The sequence below is a fragment of the Phragmites australis genome, chromosome 5, assembly GCF_958298935.1.
Source record: "Phragmites australis chromosome 5, lpPhrAust1.1, whole genome shotgun sequence".
NCBI classification, from domain to species: Eukaryota; Viridiplantae; Streptophyta; class Magnoliopsida; order Poales; family Poaceae; genus Phragmites; species Phragmites australis.
Window position 1 is genome coordinate 39434300 of NC_084925.1, and position 23910 is coordinate 39458209.

Consider the following 23910-nt stretch of genomic DNA (forward strand, 5'->3'; position numbering starts at 1 on the left):
TAGGGAGACCCCGAGTTCATCCCAGAGATCAAACTTGGCAGCGCTCATACCCGAGCAACGGGTCATTCTCCATACCGTCTCTTGTTGCGACAATATATATGCGACGAGAATTCTCGCTTTCACAGACAGTCTGACCCGCTGAATCACCGGAAAAAAAGGCTACCAAATACCAACCAAAACGTAGCATACGCGATATGGCATTATCGAAACTGTACTCCATCTCGTTTCAGTAAGTTTCGCCGCAAATCGGTTGCCTCGCTTCCTCCGGCGACCGCTCGATTTCGGACAATCGTCCTAACTTCCATGACGCGGACGGTATGAAGTAGTCATCGGCAACTCTTTCCGGACAGCACACACAGGTCAACGAGAAAAGGTACTCCTGGACCCCTTGGAGGAGCACACCGAGAGCCATTCTGCTCCAACGCGTGTTTGATCGCGGAATGCTACGCAACCCTGTGAAGACGGCAACCGCGCGCGGCAACAGCCAGCCCAGCCAGCAACGGGACAGGCAGCCAGTTGCCAACGCCTCGTGCTCCTGCTGCCGCCCCCCCCCCCCCCCACCCCGGGGTGATTTGCCGTGGAAGCGAAGGGTTTGCTCGTTTCGCACCGACGCCGACGCCACCAATGCGGAGCGGCCGTGCGTGGGAGACTTGTGCCGTGTGCATTTGCAATCTTTGGAAACTCTCCCTTGCTCCCGTTCCGGACTCCAAATCTGACCTGAGAATTCTCTTCCTCCTATGCCATTCTCTTTTTCCTTCTTCTGAATGAACCCACACCGCACGCACATCTATTGCATGCTGATTCCAGAATGAGGGACGCGTCATCGTGAACCCGTCACGCAAGGTCTACTATACACGCTTTCTGCTTACGTACCCTCGAGAACTGTAACATCAACAGAGGCCGCACGCAAATAAGCAAAGCTGATCAAGAGCGTCAGATCTTTTTGATGCAACAACACCATCTAGACTGCGACCAGCAAGATTCGCCCGACGCTAAACTCAGTACACGGTATAAACTCGTCCCGAAACACATTACATTACACTATTAGTAAGGTAAACTTATGGAGCGGGCACTGAGCCTCAATCACCCTGTACAATGCCAAAAACTTCACAGCGTTATCACCAGTCATTAATTCATCATCATCTGTCTTCACCACCTCAGCTGCTTCACCCCTTTCTTCTTGACCACAGTGTCGAAGCGCCCGTCGACCAGGTTGATCTGGTCCATAAGGGACCGCCGGATGTGCCCCGGTAGAGTCTCGGTGATGCCTGCCAGATACACGTCAGACGAGAGGTCGAACTTCAGCGTGGCCATGGGGGTGTTGGGCTTCTTGATCAGGTCATCCTCCAGCAGTATCTCTGCTACCCGTGACAGTATGCTGAATGCTACCCCAACAAGAACCCTTGAGTAGGCCTCCACAATGGCATGCCCCACGTCCTGCATACAGTAGTTACTCAATACATGTTCAGAATTTTAGCATTTTAGTCTATGGAGTTCGAATGTTGTAATATGCAATGCCAAACTTACCACGTTGTATTGGACCTTTAAAACATCTATAAAAGTTGGAGGTAGGTTGGGGAATCTGGATTTCAGAAGCTGCACAAGAGTATCAACCCTTTCAATGCACGCAGACATCTTCTCAAGTTCCGACGAACTATCCTTCATGAAGTTCCAGGAATGTCGTCCTAGGGACCGCTTGCTTCTTTCATATAAAATCCTTTGATTCCACGCAAACACCGCACCCTCCAACCGGTTAATAGTCTCAAGAACACTATGCTCAGTTTTCAAACTGAGAGAAACAAAGATTTCCTCTATAGGAATGTACTCCGTGGTTATAGCATGATACAAATCTTCGCCCAAGCTAGCTCTCCCAGACTGCAATTGCAAAGTAAATAAAATATTGTAGTGTATCAGACTCTAATTTCGGTCATCAACAAATCTTACAGCAGCCTGTACTAACACGAGTAGATTAACTGGATACTTGCCTTCGGAAGGGCGTCCATAACAGCTGCGGGAATAGGCATCTGAAATAGGACTTGTTCGTTGATGGATTTTGCTGCTTTGAGGATCTGATGAACAAGCTTAGCCTGAAAAACAAGCCTTTTTCTCTGAAATTGAGATAGCCCTTGCTCGGGGACACAAGGGGATGGAAGCCACCACTTTTTACTCTTCCGTGGACCATTATTTTTTCCCCGCACATCAGCTCGGCTACCACTCTCCTCATACCAATACTCTGTGTCTACCATCGAATCCGTCACTTCCTGCATATTTTATTGCATACACCATTAGTAAATACAAATTATACCATTATAAAATTAAGAGAACCAATGTTCACACTTCGGAAATGTACAAGAAAAAACTTGAGCAGAGATGAAAACTATCTAGATTATGCATACACATTGACTAACAGATTAGACAGTGAAAACATACAATGAGCATAGAATCAAGCTTCTGAAGAGCAGGAAGGTTCACATGGACATCTGACCGAGCCTTTGGAGTCATAATCTGTATGAAGCAGTTGGAAATAAGAATTTGAGTACTTCTCAACCAATTGTAAAAAAAAAAAGTGGATAAAAAATAACTCAGTGGCTAATCACCTCAAACATGCATCCGTCAGCTCCACTTTGCTTCATCGGAACCAGCTCGACCATATAAGTTGTAGGAGACAGCAACCAGTCCATTTCCTTTCGCCATCTGATCTTTTTCTCTTCACACAATGGTTCCAGTTTCCAAAGTTCTCCAAAAACAGTGGCTGTCATAGCAAGTTATCCTTTTTTTTACCATGGTCAAGGATGAAAGGAAAACTAAAAAATGAACACAACATAAATTGCTTTTAATATGTTTAAACTATACCTGAGAGATTGGTTATGGCATTGGACAAAGCCAGAGCAGTGCAAACGCCCCTAGCTCCTCCTGAATTATCACCACCAAGCAATAGCTTTGCAAACTTTTCCTTCATGTATTCAATATCAGAAGCACTCAAATTATATGTGATTGGTTTCTTCCCTCTGAAAGGAAGTGGATGAACAGCACTGGGTGTACCCAATTCATAAAGTGAATGCTCGTTCTCCTGCTTGTGCAACGAAAGGCAGTGCGAAGAGAAGGAAGAGCCACAAGCATCTTTACTAGAAGAGCAGCTTGAGACTTCATCGTCAAGGGAATCGGTGGCGACACAGTCATCTGCCCCAGTTGTTGCACTAATGCCACTATCCTCATCATAGGATGGACTGTTGATAATGCGGCTCTCTAGGCCACTGTATGTCATCACCCCTACAACAGTTGGTATTTCAACTTATTTATCTGTAATGAACTGGAAAGATGTTCATTCAGGAAAAAATGCAATATGTCTTTGGACAGATGCTTAACTTGCCTGCGCTTAGGATATTGTGAAAAAAAAAGAGAGAGAAGAAAACATTTTACAGAACAACTGATTTATAAATTACAGTTATTAGACTCTGGTTCAGTGACCTTATAACATTCACAAACACGCCTCATTAGAAGTAGAATTTAAGGCTAACAGTTCACAGTGCATAAACCAGAAGTCTCCCAAATAACCAAAGGATAAATACGGTAATTGTATAATGTGTTAATGTATATTATCAGGCATTTATTAAAGTTTTATTCACAGTGTGATTAGAATGATATCATAAACAGACCATTGTACATGCTTTGCTGTTTGGATGCACAGGAAACCATCCATCTCCACGTGAACTTCCAAGTTGTTTTGAATCTTATCTTGTGCATTCTAGTGTCTACTATAATACCTTCCTCTGTACAATGCAGAAGCTGCCTATTCATTCAACTTACTTGCACCAAAACAGGTGTCGCGATTAAATAACTCTAAGGTCGTGTAAACCACAAAAGCTGCAAACAATCCGTCCACCAGACTGTAGTAGTAATGCTAAGAGCATAAGCCACAGTCAGCGTATTCTAAAATCATAGTAATGAAGGGTTATTCTGCAATTGCCCAGCCCACATGGCATGACATTGACGAATTGTTCAATTGCAAGATACTTGCAACTGCGTAAGTCCAAGCCATGGTCTGGCCCCATTTTTTCTGCCTTTCCTCTGCGCAACGTCTAAAAAGCAGCGTGCCACTACGCTACCGGCTCCTCTAAAAAAAACTACGCTACCCACTAGTCTTTAGCCCGCAAAGTCAATGAGGGCGCAGATGCCGCACTTGACCTTGCGGAAAACAGCCGGAGACCACTTTCAAAGCTATAGAAAACCTAGCGAACACAAACGAAAGATATAAAAAAAGTAGCAAAAGAATCACGGATTCGATGGTGAGATCCATGGCGATACAACCAGAATGGTAAACAAACACTGGTGACTGACAAAAAAAAGTTTCATGGGGTGTAACGGCTGAACAGTGCAACGGGCAGCTATGAATGCGAACAGGAAGCGGCCGTGCAGGCCGGCCGCCGGCCGCCGGGCGGTCACTGGTCACACAACCTATTGCTCCTTGGGTTCCCGGATGACCGGATTTTTCCAGTGACCCCTATTTACTGCCCACGTTCCCAACCCACTGCACAGCCTGCGCCGCGCTGCAGCCGCTCAAGGTGACCGCACGGTGGGGACGGGACCCCACGTTGCCATCTTCTTCATCTTCCTCCCCTCTTCTATCCACCTTGCGTTCGATTTGGGCAGGTGAAAAGGTTGCCAATAAAGTTTGGTCTGCGCCTAAAACCAGTGAATCTTGCCGCCGGAGCCTGGAGCCCCGGGTTGCCGATACGGAGCAGCTGCAACATCCAACCACGAACAACTGCTAGCACTACTACTACCAACCCATGCGGCTGCGCTGCTAAGCAATGGGACGAAATGGCAACCAAATCAGGGAGCACAAACTGCATAACCAAACGATAAGGTACATCTGGCACAGGGAACCAAGAACACGCATGAACAAATCAGGGAACCTGACCAAAAACAAAGGAACTGAAGCAAGAAGAAACGGGGGGAGATCTTGGGCAGGCTTACTGTCCGGCTCTTGGTCCATGTCGATGCTCAAATCCTGCGGCCGCCGCCGGCAGCACGCCAGCGTCTTCATCCTCATCTCCGCCGCGCTCCCCTAGTCCTCCCTCCTCCCCAAGCGCGCTACCACCCGCAGCAGTAACTGAAAGAGATGAAACCCCACCACAGCATCAGGATTTGAATGAGCAGAGCAGGCCGTCGTCAGAGACCGCAAACTGTTGCGAAAAAATTAACGCGCTGCGATCGTGCAAAGATATAATGCAGCTACTGGTGCTTGTAGCACTCGCAACAAACACGGGGACGCGTCCATGGCGACTGCCCGTAAGACTCACCACCACGCCAAAAGAACCCAAGCACACGAAGCACCACGACTCGCGAGTCGCGACAAGCTAATGATTAGACCATCAAGGCAGAGATCACGGACGGGGTGGAGCGAATCCGAAGCAATTAGATGCGGGTCATGCGGCTAATGATAGTGCCCTGATAAGGTGGCTCACGACCAGTAGTCCGCTCCGTTCGCCCGTCCGGACGCGAGTTATAGGGGGCGGGCCAGCGGCCGGTGATCCTACGCTAGTACAGCATCAGGCACTCGGCGGTCGAGGTGCAGTTCGGACTGCGGAGGGGTTTGAAATTTGAAGTGGGCGGAGGAAAGGAACAGGGGCAGGGCGTGTAGGCTTTAGCTGGTGGGGGCGGCTTGCGTCGGTCTGGTGCGCCGCGGCCAGGCTCGGGCTGCGGCTTCGCTTTTCCAAGAAAAGAACTTTGCCGGAAAGCGATGACCTGCAAAAGGCCCTGCGGCTGGGAGGTGGAAAAGGGCGGAAAATCGCTGCTCTTTTCAGACAAAAGGCTCATACCCTGATTCGTTACGAGAGCAACCAGCCTCGAATTGACTGTGCTTTCTTCTTTCTTTCTTTCTTTCTTTCTCGGCTTTCATGACGCGGCACTGGCCGGCCTCGCAAGAACAGGAGGGCGTTCGCTAAACTCGCCAGAACCGGAAGCTACAGGAAGAGAAAGAGAATGCTTCGGTTTTGGATGCTACGGCTACCATCCGTTTCCTGGAAGGGGAAGAGAAAGGGAAAGCTGGGGCCCCGGAAGGGTAGGAGCTGAAACGGCACGGCGGTCCCTCGCCGTCGCCAGCATTTCAGGGGTGGGGGGAGGGGTGGGGAAAACGAGAGGTTCTTGGACAAGAGAATACCTTTCCAGCGTCTAAGGTACCACGGCAAAGAAGTTCAGCAGCCGGAGCAGCAGTCCGACATGGATCTGCGCACGAGAAGAGAAGAAAGCAAAATCGCCTAAGCCCAGGAGCGACTGAATCATCAAGGAAAATGAACGGAAGGAGATTAGAGGAGGAGCTTACCACTGTACTGGGAGAGTGCAAGGACGCAGGCAGAGGCAGGCACTTGAATGTGGAGACATGTATGACAGTGCGAGGAGCAGAGCAGGGAAGGGGAGGAGGGGAGAGTGTGGTGTCTGTGTGAAAAGGGGCTGGAACTGTCTCACTATCTCGAGTAATATAATATAATAAATGCTGCAGGAAGAGAGAGAAGCAAAGCAGGTAGGAGTGTGTTTAATTTGGTTCGACCTGGTTTTCTAAAACTGTATCTTATAAGGGATTCAGAAAAATAGATCGCGGATTATAAAAATTAAATTATATAAAAAGAAATTGTGGACTTTAAAAATTTTTGATGGCTACTTTAGTAAAATGTACTTTTACAATATGTGAAAAGCTGAGCGAACCCATGTTAATCAAAGCAGGTAGGAGTGTGTTTAGTTTGGTTCGACGAGGTTTCTAAAACTGCATCTTATAAGGATTTTGTAAAGTAGATAGTGGATTATAAAAAATTAAATTGTGAAAAGTTTTTAAACTATAGATTTTTTAAAAAAATTGATAGACAGTTTAGTAAAATAAACTTTCACAATATATGAAAAATTAAGAGAAACCGATTTTTGATTCTCACAATCTAACAAACAGATTATAAAAAATTATGGAAAAAAACATTCTGCTTGTTTCAACTTCATATTATAAAAACTAAAAGCTACAATTCAAAACCGACACAAACAAACTCTAAGTAAACTTAGTATTTGATCCATACTACTAATGATCTCATGTTAATCAAAGTAGGTAGAAGTGTGTTTGGCTTGGTTCCACGAGGTTTTCCAAAGCTGCATCATATAAGTAAATTTAGATGAGTCATATTTATTGAAGAAAAAAAAGAAATCTAGTTAGTTATATTTGTTTGGAAAATCTGAATTAAGTTTTTATTTAGTTGAGTGAATATGAGGTTATATGATCGGATATAAAAGTTGATATTATAATTAGTTACTCGTATGAAGATAATTTTGTGACACTGATAAGTAAATACTCCTACATGAGTGAATACAGAGCGCGTATCTGACAGGCCATGCTGCAAACTCCTAAACTAGAATAAGAATATATATTTACACCCATCGAATCATACTATAGCAGTAGATACAAACAATTAAATAGATTTTTTTTTAAAAAAAATCCTACATATCCATTTATCTCCTCTCCCTCCCCGACTTTCTTACTAGCATTGCATCTCCTGTTAAAAAAATTATTACTATCATCTGATTTTGTTTGTTAACCTCCGGCTCCACTATAATCCTTAACTAAAGATAAAATATATTTTCCGTTTGCATTGACAAACCACGATCACGAGGTCGTCAGGTCTGCCACTAAAAAAAGGGCTGGAGCCATCTGCATGCGAAGGGGCACACAGCATCCAATGCTGCTGCAACCGCGATGCCGGATCGTTCGCTTCCCCCTCCCAGTCCATCCCTCAGTCATTCTCTAAGGATCCGGGCTCGTATCTAATGAGCTAGAGTTTGGTAAGATTAGAAAGATATAATAGAGCTTTTTTGGTTGTATATATATGTGTCCAGTTTGATTGAATAAAGATTGTGTTTGTCTGTTAGTATAAGTATGTATTAAATTGCAAAGGAGTTAACCTTTTCACCAAATGGTTAGAAATATTTTTATAAATTAGTACATCACATTACGACAATATTAATAATTTTTCCTAATTTTTAGAATTTATTTGAGGTATAAAAAATTATTAAAAGTTATAAAAGTAGGTTTCTTTAAAGAATTTTAATTTAATACCCTTTAGGAAAACTTGCTAGAAGTTATAAAAGTAGGTTTTTTAAAGTATTGGCTTAAGTTTTTTTAATTAAACTAATTATAATGGGTTGCTAATAAGCTCTAGTTTACTTTAAAAAATATTTATAATTTTTAAACCACTCTTAAACCCTTAAATAAGATCAAGAATTAAATAAAATATATATATGTACACCGGTTTTACCGATCAAGCCAGACCCGGTGGGTTTCCTCAGAGCCTAATCGGTGCAGTGAATTTACGTGATACAAGTCTAAGATCATCTTCAATAGAAACTCTAGAAACCTATCACCTATAATACTATTATAGTAACCTCTAACACTATTACAACATCATCTATTTCTTCCATCTCCAACAACTACTTTATTTTCTACCTTCTATTACTCTAATTCTCCCTTCAAACCCACGTGCATATGCTGTGAACAATAATAGAGGCAGTCATATCATGCCGCAAAAATGCCCCAGACAGCTGCCTCCTGTATCAATATTTGCTCTATACTGCCTCATAGGGATACGGTGCGGAAAGGTGTGGCATTTTTACTGTAGCAGGAAGAAAAAAGTACATATACTATCTCTGTTAGAGATGGCCTAACCCAAACACTGGATCAGACAATTAAACGCGTGGCCTCGCATCCATTTGGCCTGACCGAGTACTCGACCAGCCTACTAAACAGCCTCTCAGTTACTTGTACCGTGCTTCCCTCCCCATACCAATCACTTCAGCCAGTGCTCTATCCCCTATAACATTATTACAGCATCCCCTAACACTATTATATCATCCCTATTTTTTCATCTCCAGCAATTACCTATTTACTATTTTCCATTACTCTCCTCCTTCCTCCGGACCTACAGTCATCCACTCACTACAGTGATGCCGCTCTTCCGGACGATCGGCAAAGTTGTCGTTCCCGCATGCTACAGTGATGAAATCCTGCATCACTGTAGCGTCTGAAACAGGCTCCGCTCGAGCGTGTTGCGGACTGGCTGAGCGGCAAAATCGCTGGCACAGTGATGCGGGTGTTCGTTTGCTGGCTCTTCTGGAGATGGCCTAACGGACTTGCTATCGCATTCATCATTTTTTAGGCTGGCTATCCGCTCCGCGTTGCTCACCAAGTAAGCGGGATCTACTATGAACATTATTTGACAGCTCTAATTTCCCTTTTTATCTTTTCTATTTAAAATAGCGGTCTTCTGTTGCTTTAAAAAACATAAAAAATTTTATGTGTTCCATAATCTATGTACAATTCATTTTAATTGGATTAAAAAAAACTTGTGAAGAATTTAAACTAAAATTCTTTAAAAAGTCTATTTGTATAACTTCTAATAATTGTTAGAGTCTCGAATAAATTTTCAAAAATTTGAAAAAATTCACTAATATTCTTATTATGTGATAGACTAACTTCTAAAATTATTTTCAACCCTAGTTTATATGATGAAAAGTGAATTCATTTGTAATACTCTATTTATATGTATGTTTATTATTTCATGTGATATTTTTCTTTTAATTTAATTTGAATTCAAATATATACAAAATTTAGCCATTGTAAATATTTTTTACTTATATGATATTAATAAAATATAGGTGAATGGAATTTAAAAGTCGATTGAAAAATATAGAAAAATAGAGAGCATATCTTTTAAAAAGACTCTTTATATAAAAATATAGGAAATGAGATTTAAAAAGTTGTTAAAGATGCTCTAATGCTGTATATCTCAACCGTTGAAACCGTGCTGGAAGGCCCTGACCACTGGCCCTAAACCGAGGGGTATCCGAGGACTCGTTCACACGTGTGTATGGGTACATCTGCACACGTTCAGCCTTGGTGATTGGTTATCTGTATCAATATATTTTATTTTTTATATATAATTTTATAAAGAACTGTGTTGATTGCATTGTTTAAGTTTGATTTGACGAATGCAAATGTACATCTACAGTATGTTACTTCATAGTCTGGCTAGGCGGATATTGCATCCGCTCATGCAAACGAGTTCACTTGTCAAAATTTTGACTCTTGCATCCACTCAACAAAAACTTAGCTCAACTTATCAAGACATATATAACCAACAAAATATTTCTCCTTTATAACACTCCTACATACATTTAGCCTATTTTCACTCAACCTATATATACGATCTATATGAGAAATCAATATATATATATATATATATATATATATAATATCTATACGAGAAATATAACATAATATGTGAGTAACCAATCACAGCTTAGGATGCTGAATGCCTCGCTCATCCTGGCTGGACGGATGGCTCCGTTGACCCATGTCCGTACACACACAAGAACAAACGCATTGATGAGCACGGAAGAATCGAAGGATGCTAGAAACAAAGCAGCCGATCGGCTGGTTGCTGTAGCAAACATGCAAATGTTTTGGTCCCCCGGATCGCAACTCCCCAAGCGCGCGACGCGACAATTGGGCGCCATAGTGTCGTGCTGGTTCCGTCGCCACAGCGTGCATGCCGCATTATCTTCTCACCGTGGGATGGAGCAGTGTTTGGTTAGGTTGCCAACTTTGCCTGAGAGGCCGAGGGCGAACGGCAGGCACGTGAAGGCAAGCACTTACGATCTACTGATCTGGTCCGGTCTCTGTTTTTTTACAGAGATTTGCCTACAACACGGAGGGATGTCTACTGCACATCTGGACACGAGTGATCGTGCAATGTCCGTAGCCAAGTCATACTCAAGTGTATTACAGTTCCAGGTATACTTGAGCAATTGTGCCGTTCGAACCTCTGCCCGTAGAAGCCAAAGCACGACACCGATTCTTCGCTTCAACAAAACCCTCCTCGCATGGAAAGTAACGCAGCTGCTATACAGTAGTAGCTAGCTATTTTGATTCGTGATTTCAGTCAGATTTTCGGCCGTTGAATTTGCTTTATGATTCAAGCTCCCCTTGTACTGATTCTTTTGGGCTGATTGGTTTCGCATCGTGGGCCAGCTTTGTGCGTGTCTTGGGCTTCTTGTTTTTGGCTGGCATGTGTATTTCGTTTTTTCAGTTTTTTTTTAACCAGTTCTCCTTTCAGGTTTAGCTACTTGGTGAGATGAATATAAGGATTGTAAATATTTCTTGCAAATGGTATTGTTAATATTTCTCCTTTCAGGTTTACTGTTGAAAGGTTATTATAAATATTTCTTGCAGTTACAATAGTGTTGTAAATTCTAAACTTTATCACCATAACTTCTAAGTTTCCTATACATTACCTTCTTTATATCAACTGTTGACCAATATAAGAATGCTTATTGGTATTTTTATGTCTTTTTTTTGGGGGGTTGGGGGGCTTAAAAAATCCCATGTTTTCTTGTCTTCCTTAAGAAAAGAACAATGGTGCTATGTTTTTTATTTTTTAAGAGTCTGCTACTTCCATATTTTTCTTGTCTTTTTATCCAAAGAAATTGTCATCTGGTTCTGTATGAGTTCACTAATTTTTCAAATCTCTTTGCCATCCTATGAAAATAGTTCTCCTTTCCTTACAATTCACCTCTTGTATTTCTTTTTCTTATGGTACCACTAATCCCATCACTTTGTATGTTACCGAGGATTAGTTTTTTGTTTTTTAGGAGTTCATTAATCCTATAATTATTTTACATCTTTCTTTTTGTAACAGTTCATTAATCAATTTTATATGTTCATTTGTTAATTCTATTTTGTGTTTGGTTGATCGGATAACCCATATTTTCATCCATTGAGCGGGACTTGTACAAATTCCAAAAAGGTCTAAATTCGGCACCACTTACTGCAAATGGGATGTCACATGCACTAGCTACATGTCAAAAATATACGAAGCTCACTATGTATGATGGTGCAGCCAAAAAAGTTGATTGAAAACCTTAAAAATAATCAGTCAAGTAACAAATATCTTTTACTGGTTTTGTTCGTGACTGCAATCAAAAATATTTCAGTCAGTTTTTTTATGTACAAAGTGTGCTTGATTACATGCCATCTCCCTATTGGCTGAAAAATTTGACTGCATTTCAAAAGAAAAATAGCTGATTATCAACTAGACATTCCCGAAAGTAAAATGCCTGCTGTTTTTTTTTTTCGCGAAGCTTCCTTGCCAGGCTCAATAACCTGAGAGAGGGAGCGCTCGTGGGCCAGATCATGGGTCTAATGACAACAGAGGTCGAGAGTAGGGTAACGGAGACGGCCCAACTGACGGGCCAATCACTGTGTAATACGAACAAGTCCACGGTCCACCGTCCAGGCCCGCCACATATCAATACCCAAATTGGACCAGCCCAATACACAATGGATCCACTTCTGTGCCAACGAAACCAAACAGAATACGGTAATTTCGTCGCCACGCTGACCGCTTTCTCATGCACCTTCCTCACCATGTCAGATAATCAGTGGGCAGTGGCAATGCTAAACGAGTTTTTCATTCAATTTTTTTTTTCTGGGGAACATGAACAAACTCAAGATTGACGAATCATCGTTTTGCTTTATTCGACAGAAATACTTACAGAATGTCAAAGTTTCTCACTCAAGCAAACTTCCAAAATCCAAAGGAGCAAAAGAGCATCACTGTTCACTCAAGGCAAGCCATGAAAAAAGAACTCACGCATGACATGGGAACGTGCACTCACAAATCACAAAACGTAAAAGAGAAAGTTCCAAAACTCCGCTGTTAGATAGTTTTTAGCACACAACACGATGCCTTTTCAGAGATGAAATCAACTCCACAGAGTAACTTCCAGACTCGTAAGATGAAATATTGCGTGTCTCAAGCTGCCAAAACTATTATCACAACAAGCAGCACGACCCCAAAGATTACCATAAGCAAGCAAAGCTGCCAACGAAACGCCTTGTTACTGTAAATAATAGATACAATAAAACAATAAAGATTCAGTATTTTTTATTAGTTTGAACATACCAGGGATGAATTTGATTTCTGGGTCTTGTCTGCTTTGGCGACTTCTGTCTTTGACTCTTTGGTCGCCGCCACAGAATTTTCAATGTTCGTGTCGATTTCCTCTGAAACCTAACATGTGCACATTAGCTAGGAAGCCAAAGAACAGTACAAAATATGTATAACACAGTGTAAAACTTGCCAATTGTAACTCCTTGGGTATGCACGAGTGTAGCAAGATCCTCGAACACCTCATGTACTTCACCAATCTGTTGCTGGATCTCTCGAATAGCTTGCTCCCTTTCCTCGATGATAGCTTCATTGAAAACAATTTCATTATCCAATTGAAGCACCTCTTGCCTGCAGAGTAACATGATAATTCATCAGAAAAGGTGAGGAAACAGAATCCTACCAAATCTTGCGTACAACATCGATGCTTTCAGCTCATAGAACAGGTTTAGTTTGCTGGCATATTTCAATGTGATGAGCCTCGTTGGATGCAAACATTATTTTCAATCCATTCCCATCAAAGATTATTTGGTTGCTAGGTTAAAGTCACTCTCTATATCTTGGGCAAACAGTTCTTGATTCATATGACAATCCACTTGTATCAACTAAGAAACAGAGCAGCCCCTATAATGTTACCACACAATCAGGGGCAAATCTGCCTTGAGATGCAGGGTTTAATTGAACCTCCAAATTTTTTCGGGCACATGAGCTAGACTGATAGATATCCTAACATGCATAATTAAATCCCCAGATGCCTAATACACTATTGAGCTTAGTTTTTTAACACCCATCAAGAACACCCTGGATCCACCGCCTGAGCACCACATACAATCTAAACTAGGCTAAAAGAATACTGGATCAACTAATGGCTACAAGAAGCGCTTGGTGTTAAGTGAATGTACTGCCTAGAAGACAATCGATAATTTCACATGTGCAAATGTAAACATAATGCCAAACAATGAAAGCTGAGTTTTTTAGCAAAAGGAAGGAAGAAGGGTTGTAAATGCTACAGTCAATAATAGACGAGAAATGATTAAATCACTATGCAAAAGCTACACCACCTAGTAAATTAAAAACAGTCAATATTAAGCAGTAATCCTTTGTTAAAAAAAAGGCTAGTCAGTATTCCTGGAACAGGTTTTAGCATGAGCACTGAGGAATAATTTGCCATGAAGATTGTAACAAACTCAAGTCATTGATGAATGAAGTTTAGTATCCTGTGTGGCCTGGCAAAGTCAAATTGGCTCACATACAGAACTGCATCTAATTATTCAAAATTTGGCCTTCCTCTTTTGGACAATGATGGGGCAAAGTAATTTATCTTATCTAGCAAATACCAGTAATCCATATTAGCTAAAATTCATATACATATTATGAATAAGTAAAATGTGTATCCAATGTAATTTTTATTTTTTAGAGCGGGTATTCACGAGTCAAACATTACCAACTGAAGCATTGTGACAACAGGACAGGAAATTGAACACATAAGAGAAACTTCATGATGGATTGGTATCAGCATGAACAAACATTACTTTGACTGAGAATTCTGGTTCATGACTGGCTTATATGCCATCTCCTTCCGAATCACAAGATTCTGAAGTCCCCTGAACTCCTCCATTGTCGCAGCGAAATCTTTGGCAAGCTTCATATCAGCTACCCTCTTGTCTGCCTGTACATAACACCCAAATCCCTGAGCACCGTGACAGCTAAGATTGTACTATTACTGCTATACATGTATAACTTGAAACAATCGTGAGAGAAATTTGTCCAAACTGAAGGAGCCAGATAGGTAAGGAATCACTACTGACACTAGTATCAATGCTCCTGTCTGCTTCAGCAGCTCTCCTGAGCTTCTCTTTCGCATCCTTTGCCAATTGAAGAATGTTCTGACTAGTCTTCTGCCTGCGAGGGAATCGAAGCATTAGAGCACAAAGTGCCTTAGAAAGGGACATCACTGTGTGAGGAAGGCGACATGCTGTTAAGGCATGGGCTAGCGATCATATCAACTGAAGGGCAGACTAGCTCCTAACTTGAATTGGGCAGAATTAAATTACAACTACAAACGGGGCATGTGTTTATGCTGAATATCAGGAGGAGGGCGGGGAGAGACAGGTGACCACGAAGGGTGGGGGTGTCCTTGGGCGTGCCGAGAGGCGGCGGTAGGAGGCCACCGCGGTGGTGATCTGGGAGACGAGAGCGCGCGCGTCGTCGGGGCCCCTCACCTTCCTGCTACCAGGGTTAAAAAATCGTCGGTAACCGCTCAAAAATCGCGGTTACCGACCTTCGCGGTCCGGTCCGATTTCAAAAACCGCTCGGTAACCGAAATTTGAATTCAAAAAATTTGAAAAAATAAAAAAATTCAAAAAAAATCAAAACAAATCTTAAAAAAAACTAGACATAATTCTAAGAACTTCTGTGAAAACATTTTTCAAAAATAATGTCGTTTGCATCATATTATATAGGGAGAAAGTTTGAAAAAAATGAAAAAAATTGAAGCGCGCGGCTCAGTTATTAACTCATGTTAAGGAAAAGTGTAACATGCAAACACATATTTTTCTTGTATAAAACGTATTTTAAGAGAATCTTTAAAATTGATTTCACTTTATTTAGAGTTTTATTAAATTCTCTATGATTTTTACAAAGTTCACAAGCATAAAGTGAATATGTTAAGAAACATCACAGTAATTAATTTTTTCATGTCTACTATTATTTTTTCTACGTAAATCATAATATAAATAAGCTAATGAAAGTGGTTTCACTAATTTTTAAGGTGTGATGGGTCAGTTATGAATTAATCTAGTCGCAACACATTTACACAATCATGCATGTTACAATAACTAATTCATGAGTTCATATATTTTTAAAAGATATAGGATCATGTAAGAAGACTAACATAATTAGTTTCATGATTTTTGGATTAGCAAAGAGTAAACTATGCATTTACCTTGGTTTAACAAATAAAATTTCTCACAGAAAATTTTGAACTTTTTTATGAGTATAAATACTTTTATCATGTAGATCATGTTACAAGGAAGCCAACAAAATTTGTTTCACTTGATTTGAAGCTCGGATGAATTAGTTATTGATTTTACAAGATTGAACCCTTTTTTAGGTTTTTTGTTGAACTGCGCTGAAATTCGATAAAACCGCTCGATAAATCGAGAAAACCGAGCGGTTACCGACCCAAACCGCTCGGTAACCGACCGAATCAAAAATGCGAGAAAATCGCTCGGTAACCGACCCAAACCGCTCGGTAACCGACCTAAACCGCTCGGTTACCGAGAGGGCAAAAACATGATTTTTTCGCAAAAATTTAAAATTTGCCGAATGAAATTTCTCCGAATTTTTTTGAATTTTTGACCGGTAACCGCGGTTATTGCGCATTTTCGGTTACCGCCGGAGCTCGGTAACCGAGCTCCGGTCGGTAAATGAAACCTTGCCTGCTACGGGGCGCCCTGAGTGCCCCCGCCTCCAGATCCGCGAAGCTCATCGCCGATCCCTACTTGCTCCAACCCCTTCCCCCTCAACCAACGGCCGACGCGCCGGAACAAACTGGAGCGGTGGAGGAGGTGGCGGAGCGGAGCGGAGCCGTCGTCGGCACCGGCCACGCGGGAGTAGTCTATTCCATGGATCGTGCTATTGCTACAGATGGTAAGGTGGAGGTGGGGCGCCACCACAAGCGGCACGAAAGGAACAGACACCGCGGGCGGCGGGGGCTCGCTCGCCCCCAAACCCAGGATTTGGGAGTAGCGTGGCGCGGTTGGCATGGACCGTCGCCGCGTCACACCTAGGGTTTACAAATACCGTCAGCATCGAAATGTGTTCCCAAAGAATTCTTCGAATATCGCGAATAGATCAAAATTCGAAGAATTTAATAAGAATTTGGTTGAATTTTGCAATTTTTAATTTGAATTTAAATTTGACCGATAGAGGATGGTTTTTGAAATGCAAGCGCTGGCGAATTGACTTATAAGCATCGATATTCACAGTATGCAATCGCATTTTCGAACCTGATCGCACCTTACACGATCGCGCCGCACCGCACGGAAAAGGCAAGGAAGGACGAATGGACCGTGAGGCGGGCCAAAACTGCTGCCGCAATTGATTTTTCGCAGAATAAAAAAGTTCAGGTTAGGCCGGGCTTACCGTGCTTCCTCCTTTTGAAAAGGGGAACTTTACATCAACCATCTTTTTTTTGCAACAAATCGAAATTTGAGAATATTTGGCGGGTTGAACTATACCAGACATGTGTTTTCCATGTCTGATAAGAACATGTACATTGGTTACCCCTTGTCTGTTGTATCATCTTTTTTTACTATATTGTTTTTTCAGATGATGTTGTTATTAGGCTATCAAATATTGGGGAAAAAATGCTTAGCAATTTACAGGTTGCATGTATGAGGAACTCAAACTGTAACTAACCCTGCAAAACAAGGTGCCATGTCATTGTTGTTGGTTAGGCCAACTCCAGCATAGATAGCAAAACTGATGGGTATCCCTATTCGCGTACCATATGGACAGGTTTGAGGATCGGTACTTATTTCAGCAAATGCCGATCCCAATGCTATAGTGATGTCACATTAGGCTAGGTATTTTAAATTTGGAGTATTGTCCTATTAGCATCATTGTTTGTAGAAGATGATTGTAGAGATAAAGAGATATGAAATAATGAAAGTTAGAAAATATATTAGCTGCTGAAGATGAAAAATAGAGAGTATTATAGTAATATTAGAAGATAGTATTATAGAGAATAAATTTTTAAATACCTATTAAAGATGATTTTGATGATTGTCCATTGTGTACCGATAAGACATCGCTAACCTACCGGATACAATTGTTTACAGGTGCTTTGCATTGCCGAATAAGCCTCAAATATGCATAAAATTTTGATATGGGACACTCTTTATCTTTACTATATAAAATATAAATTAGTTCTCGTGTCACATATTCCTCTACTCTTCTCTTATTTAATAAAACATCATAAAATTCAAATAATTTGCACGTTTTTGTTATTCACCTTTGTCCTCTATTTTTTTCGTCTCGTTAACTGCTACGGATATGAGCTTATTTTACTGATGGAAAAAAATAAAGAAATTAGGAGGCAAATTAGTTAATAATCTCCTCTCTTTTCAAATTCCAGATTAAATAAAACTACGGTATAACTTTTGATGTATTTGTTCGACGACACTCTGATGGTACATCTATTTTTCTATAACTTAAATTTATGTTTGATGTTATCGTATTTAATATTTATGTTTTCTGACGTGTTGTGATACGATTCCGTCGTCCTAACATCATGAATAGACCGCTACTACGTCGACCAACAAAAAATCAGGCGGAAATAATCGGCCTCCTCGCTGAAGCTGAACTCTGGTCCAAATCCTCCGGCGGAACGCAGCGACCTACACCTACTGCAGAGCTGCGAATATTCAACCGCCTCCGGTCCATGATCCTCGGACCGCGGACGGAGCGATACAACGACGGTTTCGCTGGTGAGGATAAGCAGGCCACATCGGACTGCAGCTTCGCTTACAAGGCAGCTTGCACGATTAGACGGTCAACGATTACCGGCCGGGCTTGGGCTCCATGCCATGGTTCACGAGCAACGTCCTACGCAGGGCGACGTTTCTGTCTTCTCGATCTGACCGCTAATGGAGATAGCATTCTCTGTTCGCGTGTGATCCTGGCGCTCGCCACATTGTCTGTTCGCGGAAAGCGGGGCGCGGGTTCCATTCGCCGACTTGCGGCCGGGAGCGGAAGAAACGCCAGGCGCAGGGGCGTCCCCCGTCTCTGCCGTGGCACGTCGGGCCCAGCCCGTGCCCAACCACCCAAAAAGGCCGGGAAAAGCCACCCAGATTCCGAATGCCACATAATTCACTCAGCAGAGTGTAAGGCCAGCAGTGCAAGGCGGGATCGAGATCCGCTGATTTCAACATCACAGTGATTTCGTCACTGGATCCTCATCCTCAGCGGCGTGCAGCAGCAGGCCAGCGGCGGCGGCGTGCCAGCGTCTCAGCCTCTCAGGCCTGTCCGCCTGTACATCAATACTTCGATCCTGCTTGCTCCTGTAGTCCTCCTGGTCTTTCTCAAGTTTTCCCTTCGCTTTGTCACTGGCTCATGTGTTACCCGGCCATTTTGGTCATGACACGGGTGGCTTAAAGCGACGCCTGTACAAGTAGGAGCGTTAGGCTGGTAGCCCAGTAGCACATAAACAACTGCAGCATCTTAGGTAGCGGCTAGTGCAGGGCGATTGAGATTTGTGATTAGCCGTGATGATGCGCGATTCTTTACGTGCAGGCTTCCCTAGCTCTTACCTTCCCCAAACGGGGCCTATCTGGTTGACCGAACTAACCCGCCAACAACAGGTCAATTCATCCACTCAAATCAGCAAGTTGAGATCCGAATTGAGAGCCTCTCCTTTTACCAATTCCTTCCTCCTCTTCCTCCCCTTTCCCTTCTCAAAATAGCTAAACGTGCCTACGAATGGACGATTCCATGTGGTTTGTTTAGCATCCAGTCTTATCTTTCCTTCCTCTAGCCCACCAACCTCCCTTGATTCAACGCACCCCTCCTAGTACTCGCCGTCTCGATGACCTGCTCGTAGAAATTCGTTCATTTATATGTACAGGTCGACGCGCAGATGACACGAATTATTGTGCGCTCGTGCTTCCAAGAAGGAAAGAGAGGTAGACAGCCGAGAGCGCAATTATTAGTCGATTAGACGGAGCGATCCATCTGAGGGTGTGAGCGCGCGAGATGGAGAAGGGGAGCAGGGGGCTGTCCTGCCGCGCCGCCATCTGCGGCCTCGTCGTGCTCCTCAGCGCCACAGCCTTCTCATGCTCCCTCGCCGCCGAATTCCACAAAGTCAAGGTCGGGCTCCTCCTCCTCCTCCGCCCTTCTCGTCTCGCAATTCGGCGAGAAACCCCGGGGTTACCGGATCTGACTGACGCGTCTGTCGGTGTGCGCATGCAGGAGAAGGACATGACGCTGGACGGCAGCCTCTGCTCGCTGCCCAGGAGCTCCGCTTTCGAGCTGGGCGTCGCGGCCATCGCCTTCCTCTTCGTGGCGCAGCTCGTGGGCACCACCGCGGCGGTGACCACCGTGTGCGCCGCCAAGGCCAAGAAGAGCTCCACCACCAGAGGCCGCGTCGCGTTCGTCGCCCTCCTAGTTCTCTCCTGGTACGTATAATATGGCCGTGACGGCAAATACATATAGTAAATACGTGCGTGCTGCCCGTGTCAGATACTGTTCGCTGCACAATTTTTTTATTTTTAATTATTTTATAACCGGACCCTTTACCTGGAGCTTTCCTTGGAGGCTTTTTTACAGGAGGGCTGCCGGAGGGGGAGCTGAATTGCTGACAAGTCCATTTGGTGTTGGTTGCAGGGTGAGCTTCGCTGTGGCCGTGATCCTGCTGGCGACCGCGGCGAGCATGAACCACGGGCAGCGGTACGGCCGCGGGTGGATGGACGGCGATTGCTACGTGGCGAAGAACGGCGTGTTCGGCGGCGCGGCCGCGCTGGTCGTCGTCACGGAACTCATCACCCTCGGCCTCACATTCGTCACCGAACCGTCGACGTCTCCGGCGGCGGCCTCCACGTGACCGCGCCGTTATGGACCGCCGCATGCACAACGATCCGTCTCGACGCGGGTTCGGTGGACGCGGAACAACCGGGCGGGCGATCCAAGCAATGAGGCAGGTGGGACGGGACCGGGGCCGGGGCCGGGGCGGACCAACCGGAGACGGCTGGTGAGCTGCGCCATTCGTGCCGCAAAAGGCCGCGCCGCGTGGGGCACCTTCGTGGGCTGGCGAGGCAACGGAAAGTGGCAGACGGGCGCCGGATCGGACGGATGGGCCCGTGCGTGGGGGTGGGTTGGATATACCGGTAGATTGGATATTTAGCGGCTGGGACAGAGGTACATACATTATTGTCCCATTACTGACACGACCGTGTAACATGTATAAATGATAGTGCCAAGTCATTGCAAAGTGCAAGGAAAAAACATACAGAAAGTACAAATTTATTTATTTTTGTTTCTTATGATTCTTTTTGTGTTTGCTGCGGCTTTCCTGCGTACCAACTTGGTGCTAGTGGTAGTGTATTTTTAGCATCTATTTCAGCTTGCTGCCGTGCATTGGTATATCTGGACCGTCTCCTGTGCTGACGAGAATAAATTCGAAAGGACGTTATTTTACGGTTGCTAAACTCAGGTCCGGTGCTTCTCGCCATCTCAGGGCATGAATGGATGCTTATGGTTAGGTGTTTAAATAAGAAGTGTTAAACATTTATATGAAAATTATAATTTGTAATGTAAAAAAAATTATAGAGGTTTAAATATGATTAATTATTTTATTAGTACTAATATAAGTAACGATGTTTAAATAAATATATTGTTCTCCGTATAAGTACCTGTGCAGAAAAGTTATGAAAAAAAAATCTAATTTTCCCTATAAACATATCCTCTAAAGACCCATTATGCATGCTCTTATCATTCTATTTGTCCTTATCTTCCTTCAACCCTTCTTCATCTTTGAGCTTGGAGTTGAGATTCACCGGACAACAGTACATTGTAAGATCCTGCACCACCTAATACATGTATAAGTCCATATTAGGAAGGGTAGTTTTCCTCGTTAGCTTGGGTCCCCACGGGTTTCAAACTCAACGGGAGCAGATTCGGGTGGCAAAATAGCCCTGCGGGGCTATCAGATCGAGGCTGTATAGTGTTAATCTCTGACAATAATTCTGAGGTGTATACGTCGAGAGACACGTGAATAACGCTTGCAGGGTGCGTATGCTATGAACTCAAGACCATAAAGATTATTCAGGTTTAAGCCTTAAAAGGATAATAGCCCTATATCATGTGCATTTGGTTATCAATATTTCGAAACTGGTTACCTATTAGTTTTCTCGACTCCTCCCTCTTTTTATATACCAAAGAGAGGGGGTGAACTTAAAAGTAAACTCATTTTGCTCTGATGATACTGACAAGCCTGTCCTATCCATCAGACATCTCTATGCTCACCTCACCCCGGTCACCTGTCCTACCATGCCCCCACATTGGTCTCGCATGCACGCCTACGAAACGGCCTATCACGCCTACATGCCTGTCTGTTAGCATTTAACGCTACGGAACGAGGTATGACACCTCTGTACTAACCACGACCTGGCCGTCGGGGTGGAGTGACTAGAGAAGGAAAGACACTTGAGTGAAAATAATTTAATGAGAATAGACTGGTTTGGTGAGTACCTGCCCAGCGACTAGCCAAGGCTGGCCGTAGGATTTGTTTATGTGTAAGGGTCCTGGTCGCGAAGGCACAGACTGGTCGCGTAAACACAGACTGGTCACGCGGTGGAACTCCGATCCAAGATAAATTTTCTGCCAACTAGAATTGGCCGGTGTGGACCCACGAAATAGGAGACCCCATATGCTATACACCGACAGGGGCCCAATCCGAATCAGGTTCAGGGTAGAAGCTGTGTTTGCCCTTGTGGCCTCGAAAATCCCCTTCGGCCCAGGCGCAGGTGACCCAGCCCACGTGCACATGCAAGTGCACGTGGCCACACACCAGTGCCCCATGAACCAACAGCCCGACCGCGGCCCACCCGACGCTATTGTGTTTGCGCACACGCTGCCATCCGCTCTCGTTGTGCATGCACTGCCCGTCGTCACCGCACGTCGTGGCCACGTCCTGGTCAGCCACCAACATCGTGCCTTGCCCGCCCGCCATCAGGGTTCAATTTATCGATGGTAACCGCTCGCCGATTCGGTTTCAGAAACCGAACGGTAACCAAATTTGAATTCAAAAAATTTGAAAAATAAAAAAAATCAAAAAATCCTAAAAAAAACTAGAGACAATTCTAAGAACTTCTGTGAATTTTTTTTTCAAAAATAATGTCGTTTGCATCATATTCTATAGGGAGGAAGTTTAAAAAAAATGAAAAATTTGAAGCGTGCGGCTCAATTATTAACTCATGTTAAGGAAAAGCTTAGCATACAAACACATATTTTTCTTGTGTAGGAAATATCTTAAGAATATCTTTAAAATTGATTTCACTTCATTTAGAGTTTTATTAATTTCTTCATGTTTTTTACAAAGTTCATAAGCATAAAGTGAATATGTTAAGAAACATCACTGTAATTAACTTTTTAATGTCTACCATTATTTTTCTACATAAATCATAGTATAAATAAATTAATAAAAGTGGTTTCACTAATTTTGGAGGTGTGATGGGCCGGTTATGAATTAATCTAGTCGTAACACATTTACACAATCCTGCATGTTAAAATAACTAATTCATAAGTTTATGTATTTTTAAAAGGCATAGGATAATGTAGATGACTAAAAAAAATTAGTTTCATGATTTTTAGATTAGCAAAAAGTAAACTATGCATTTAACTTGGTTTAACAAATACATTTTCTCACAGAAAATTGTCAACTTTTTTATGAGTATAAATACTTTTATCATGTAGATCATATTACAAGGAAACCAAAAAAAATTGTCACTTGATTTGAAGCTCAGATGAATTAGTTATTGATTTTACAAGATTAAGCTAATTTTTGGGTTTTTTTTGTTGAATTTCACTGAAAATCGAGAAAACCGAGCGGTTACCGATAATGCGGAAAATTTGAGAAAACCATTCAAATTGAGAAAATCGCTCGGTAATCGGTCCGATTCGATCGGTTACCGAACGAAGAATCTGGTATTTTTTTTATCCAAATTTCAAAATTTAGCAAATAAATTTTGTGCGAATTTCAGTCGAATTTTGAGCGGTTATCGCGATAACCGCATATTTTTTGTTACCGCTAGGGACCGGTTACCGTTTCTCCAACGGTAACTAAAACCTTGCCCGCCGTCACTGCTCCCGTGCTGCTCCTCCTAGTTATCGTTGCACCTCACCTGTTCACCGCCGCCTAGCTTGCGCCCGC

General features: G+C 43.1%; 1 protein-coding gene, 1 long non-coding RNA gene and 2 pseudogenes across 3 annotated transcripts; 1 reads left to right on the plus strand and 3 right to left on the minus strand.

The window, feature by feature from the left end:
• Positions 1-1013: 1013 nt before the first annotated feature.
• Positions 1014-6467, minus strand: LOC133919605 (rop guanine nucleotide exchange factor 14-like). Of its 2 annotated transcripts, XM_062364046.1 has the most exons (9): positions 6326-6466; positions 6164-6228; positions 4978-5113; positions 2854-3270; positions 2598-2752; positions 2431-2505; positions 1986-2261; positions 1528-1875; positions 1014-1437 (listed from the first exon to the last, which is right to left on the minus strand). In XM_062364046.1, the coding sequence occupies exons 3-9, from the start codon at positions 5051-5053 to the stop codon at positions 1150-1152; spliced, it is 1635 nt and encodes a 544-aa protein (XP_062220030.1). In that variant the 5' UTR covers positions 5054-5113; positions 6164-6228; positions 6326-6466; the 3' UTR covers positions 1014-1149. The 2 variants fall into 2 exon arrangements, with proteins under 2 accessions (XP_062220030.1, XP_062220031.1); XM_062364047.1 differs by lacking the exon at positions 4978-5113 and having other exon boundaries at positions 6326-6467.
• Positions 6468-12543: 6076 nt separating this feature from the next.
• Positions 12544-13947, minus strand: LOC133919606 (uncharacterized). The gene is made up of 2 exons (XR_009909939.1): positions 12996-13947; positions 12544-12911 (listed from the first exon to the last, which is right to left on the minus strand). It is a non-coding gene; the product is annotated as an uncharacterized LOC133919606 (long non-coding RNA).
• A 77-nt stretch (positions 13948-14024) lies between these two features.
• LOC133918049 (syntaxin-22-like) lies at positions 14025-16747 on the minus strand (annotated as a pseudogene).
• Positions 16748-19079: 2332 nt separating this feature from the next.
• LOC133919607 (protein MODIFYING WALL LIGNIN-1-like) lies at positions 19080-21022 on the plus strand (annotated as a pseudogene).
• Positions 21023-23910: the final 2888 nt, after the last annotated feature.

What these genes read in the sequence shown, in the direction of transcription:
- LOC133919605 (XM_062364046.1), bottom strand. Translation starts at nt 5,053, where the DNA reads ATGAGGATGAAGACGCTGGCGTGCTGCCGGCGGCGGCCGCAGGATTTG. An exon ending in TGCCATAACCAATCTCTCAG is followed by an intron (nt 2,753 to 2,853) that starts GTATAGTTTAAA and finishes TTGCTATGACAG; the next exon opens with CCACTGTTTTTGGAGAACTT. An exon ending in TAAAGGTCCAATACAACGTG is followed by an intron (nt 1,438 to 1,527) that starts GTAAGTTTGGCA and finishes TACTGTATGCAG; the next exon opens with GACGTGGGGCATGCCATTGT.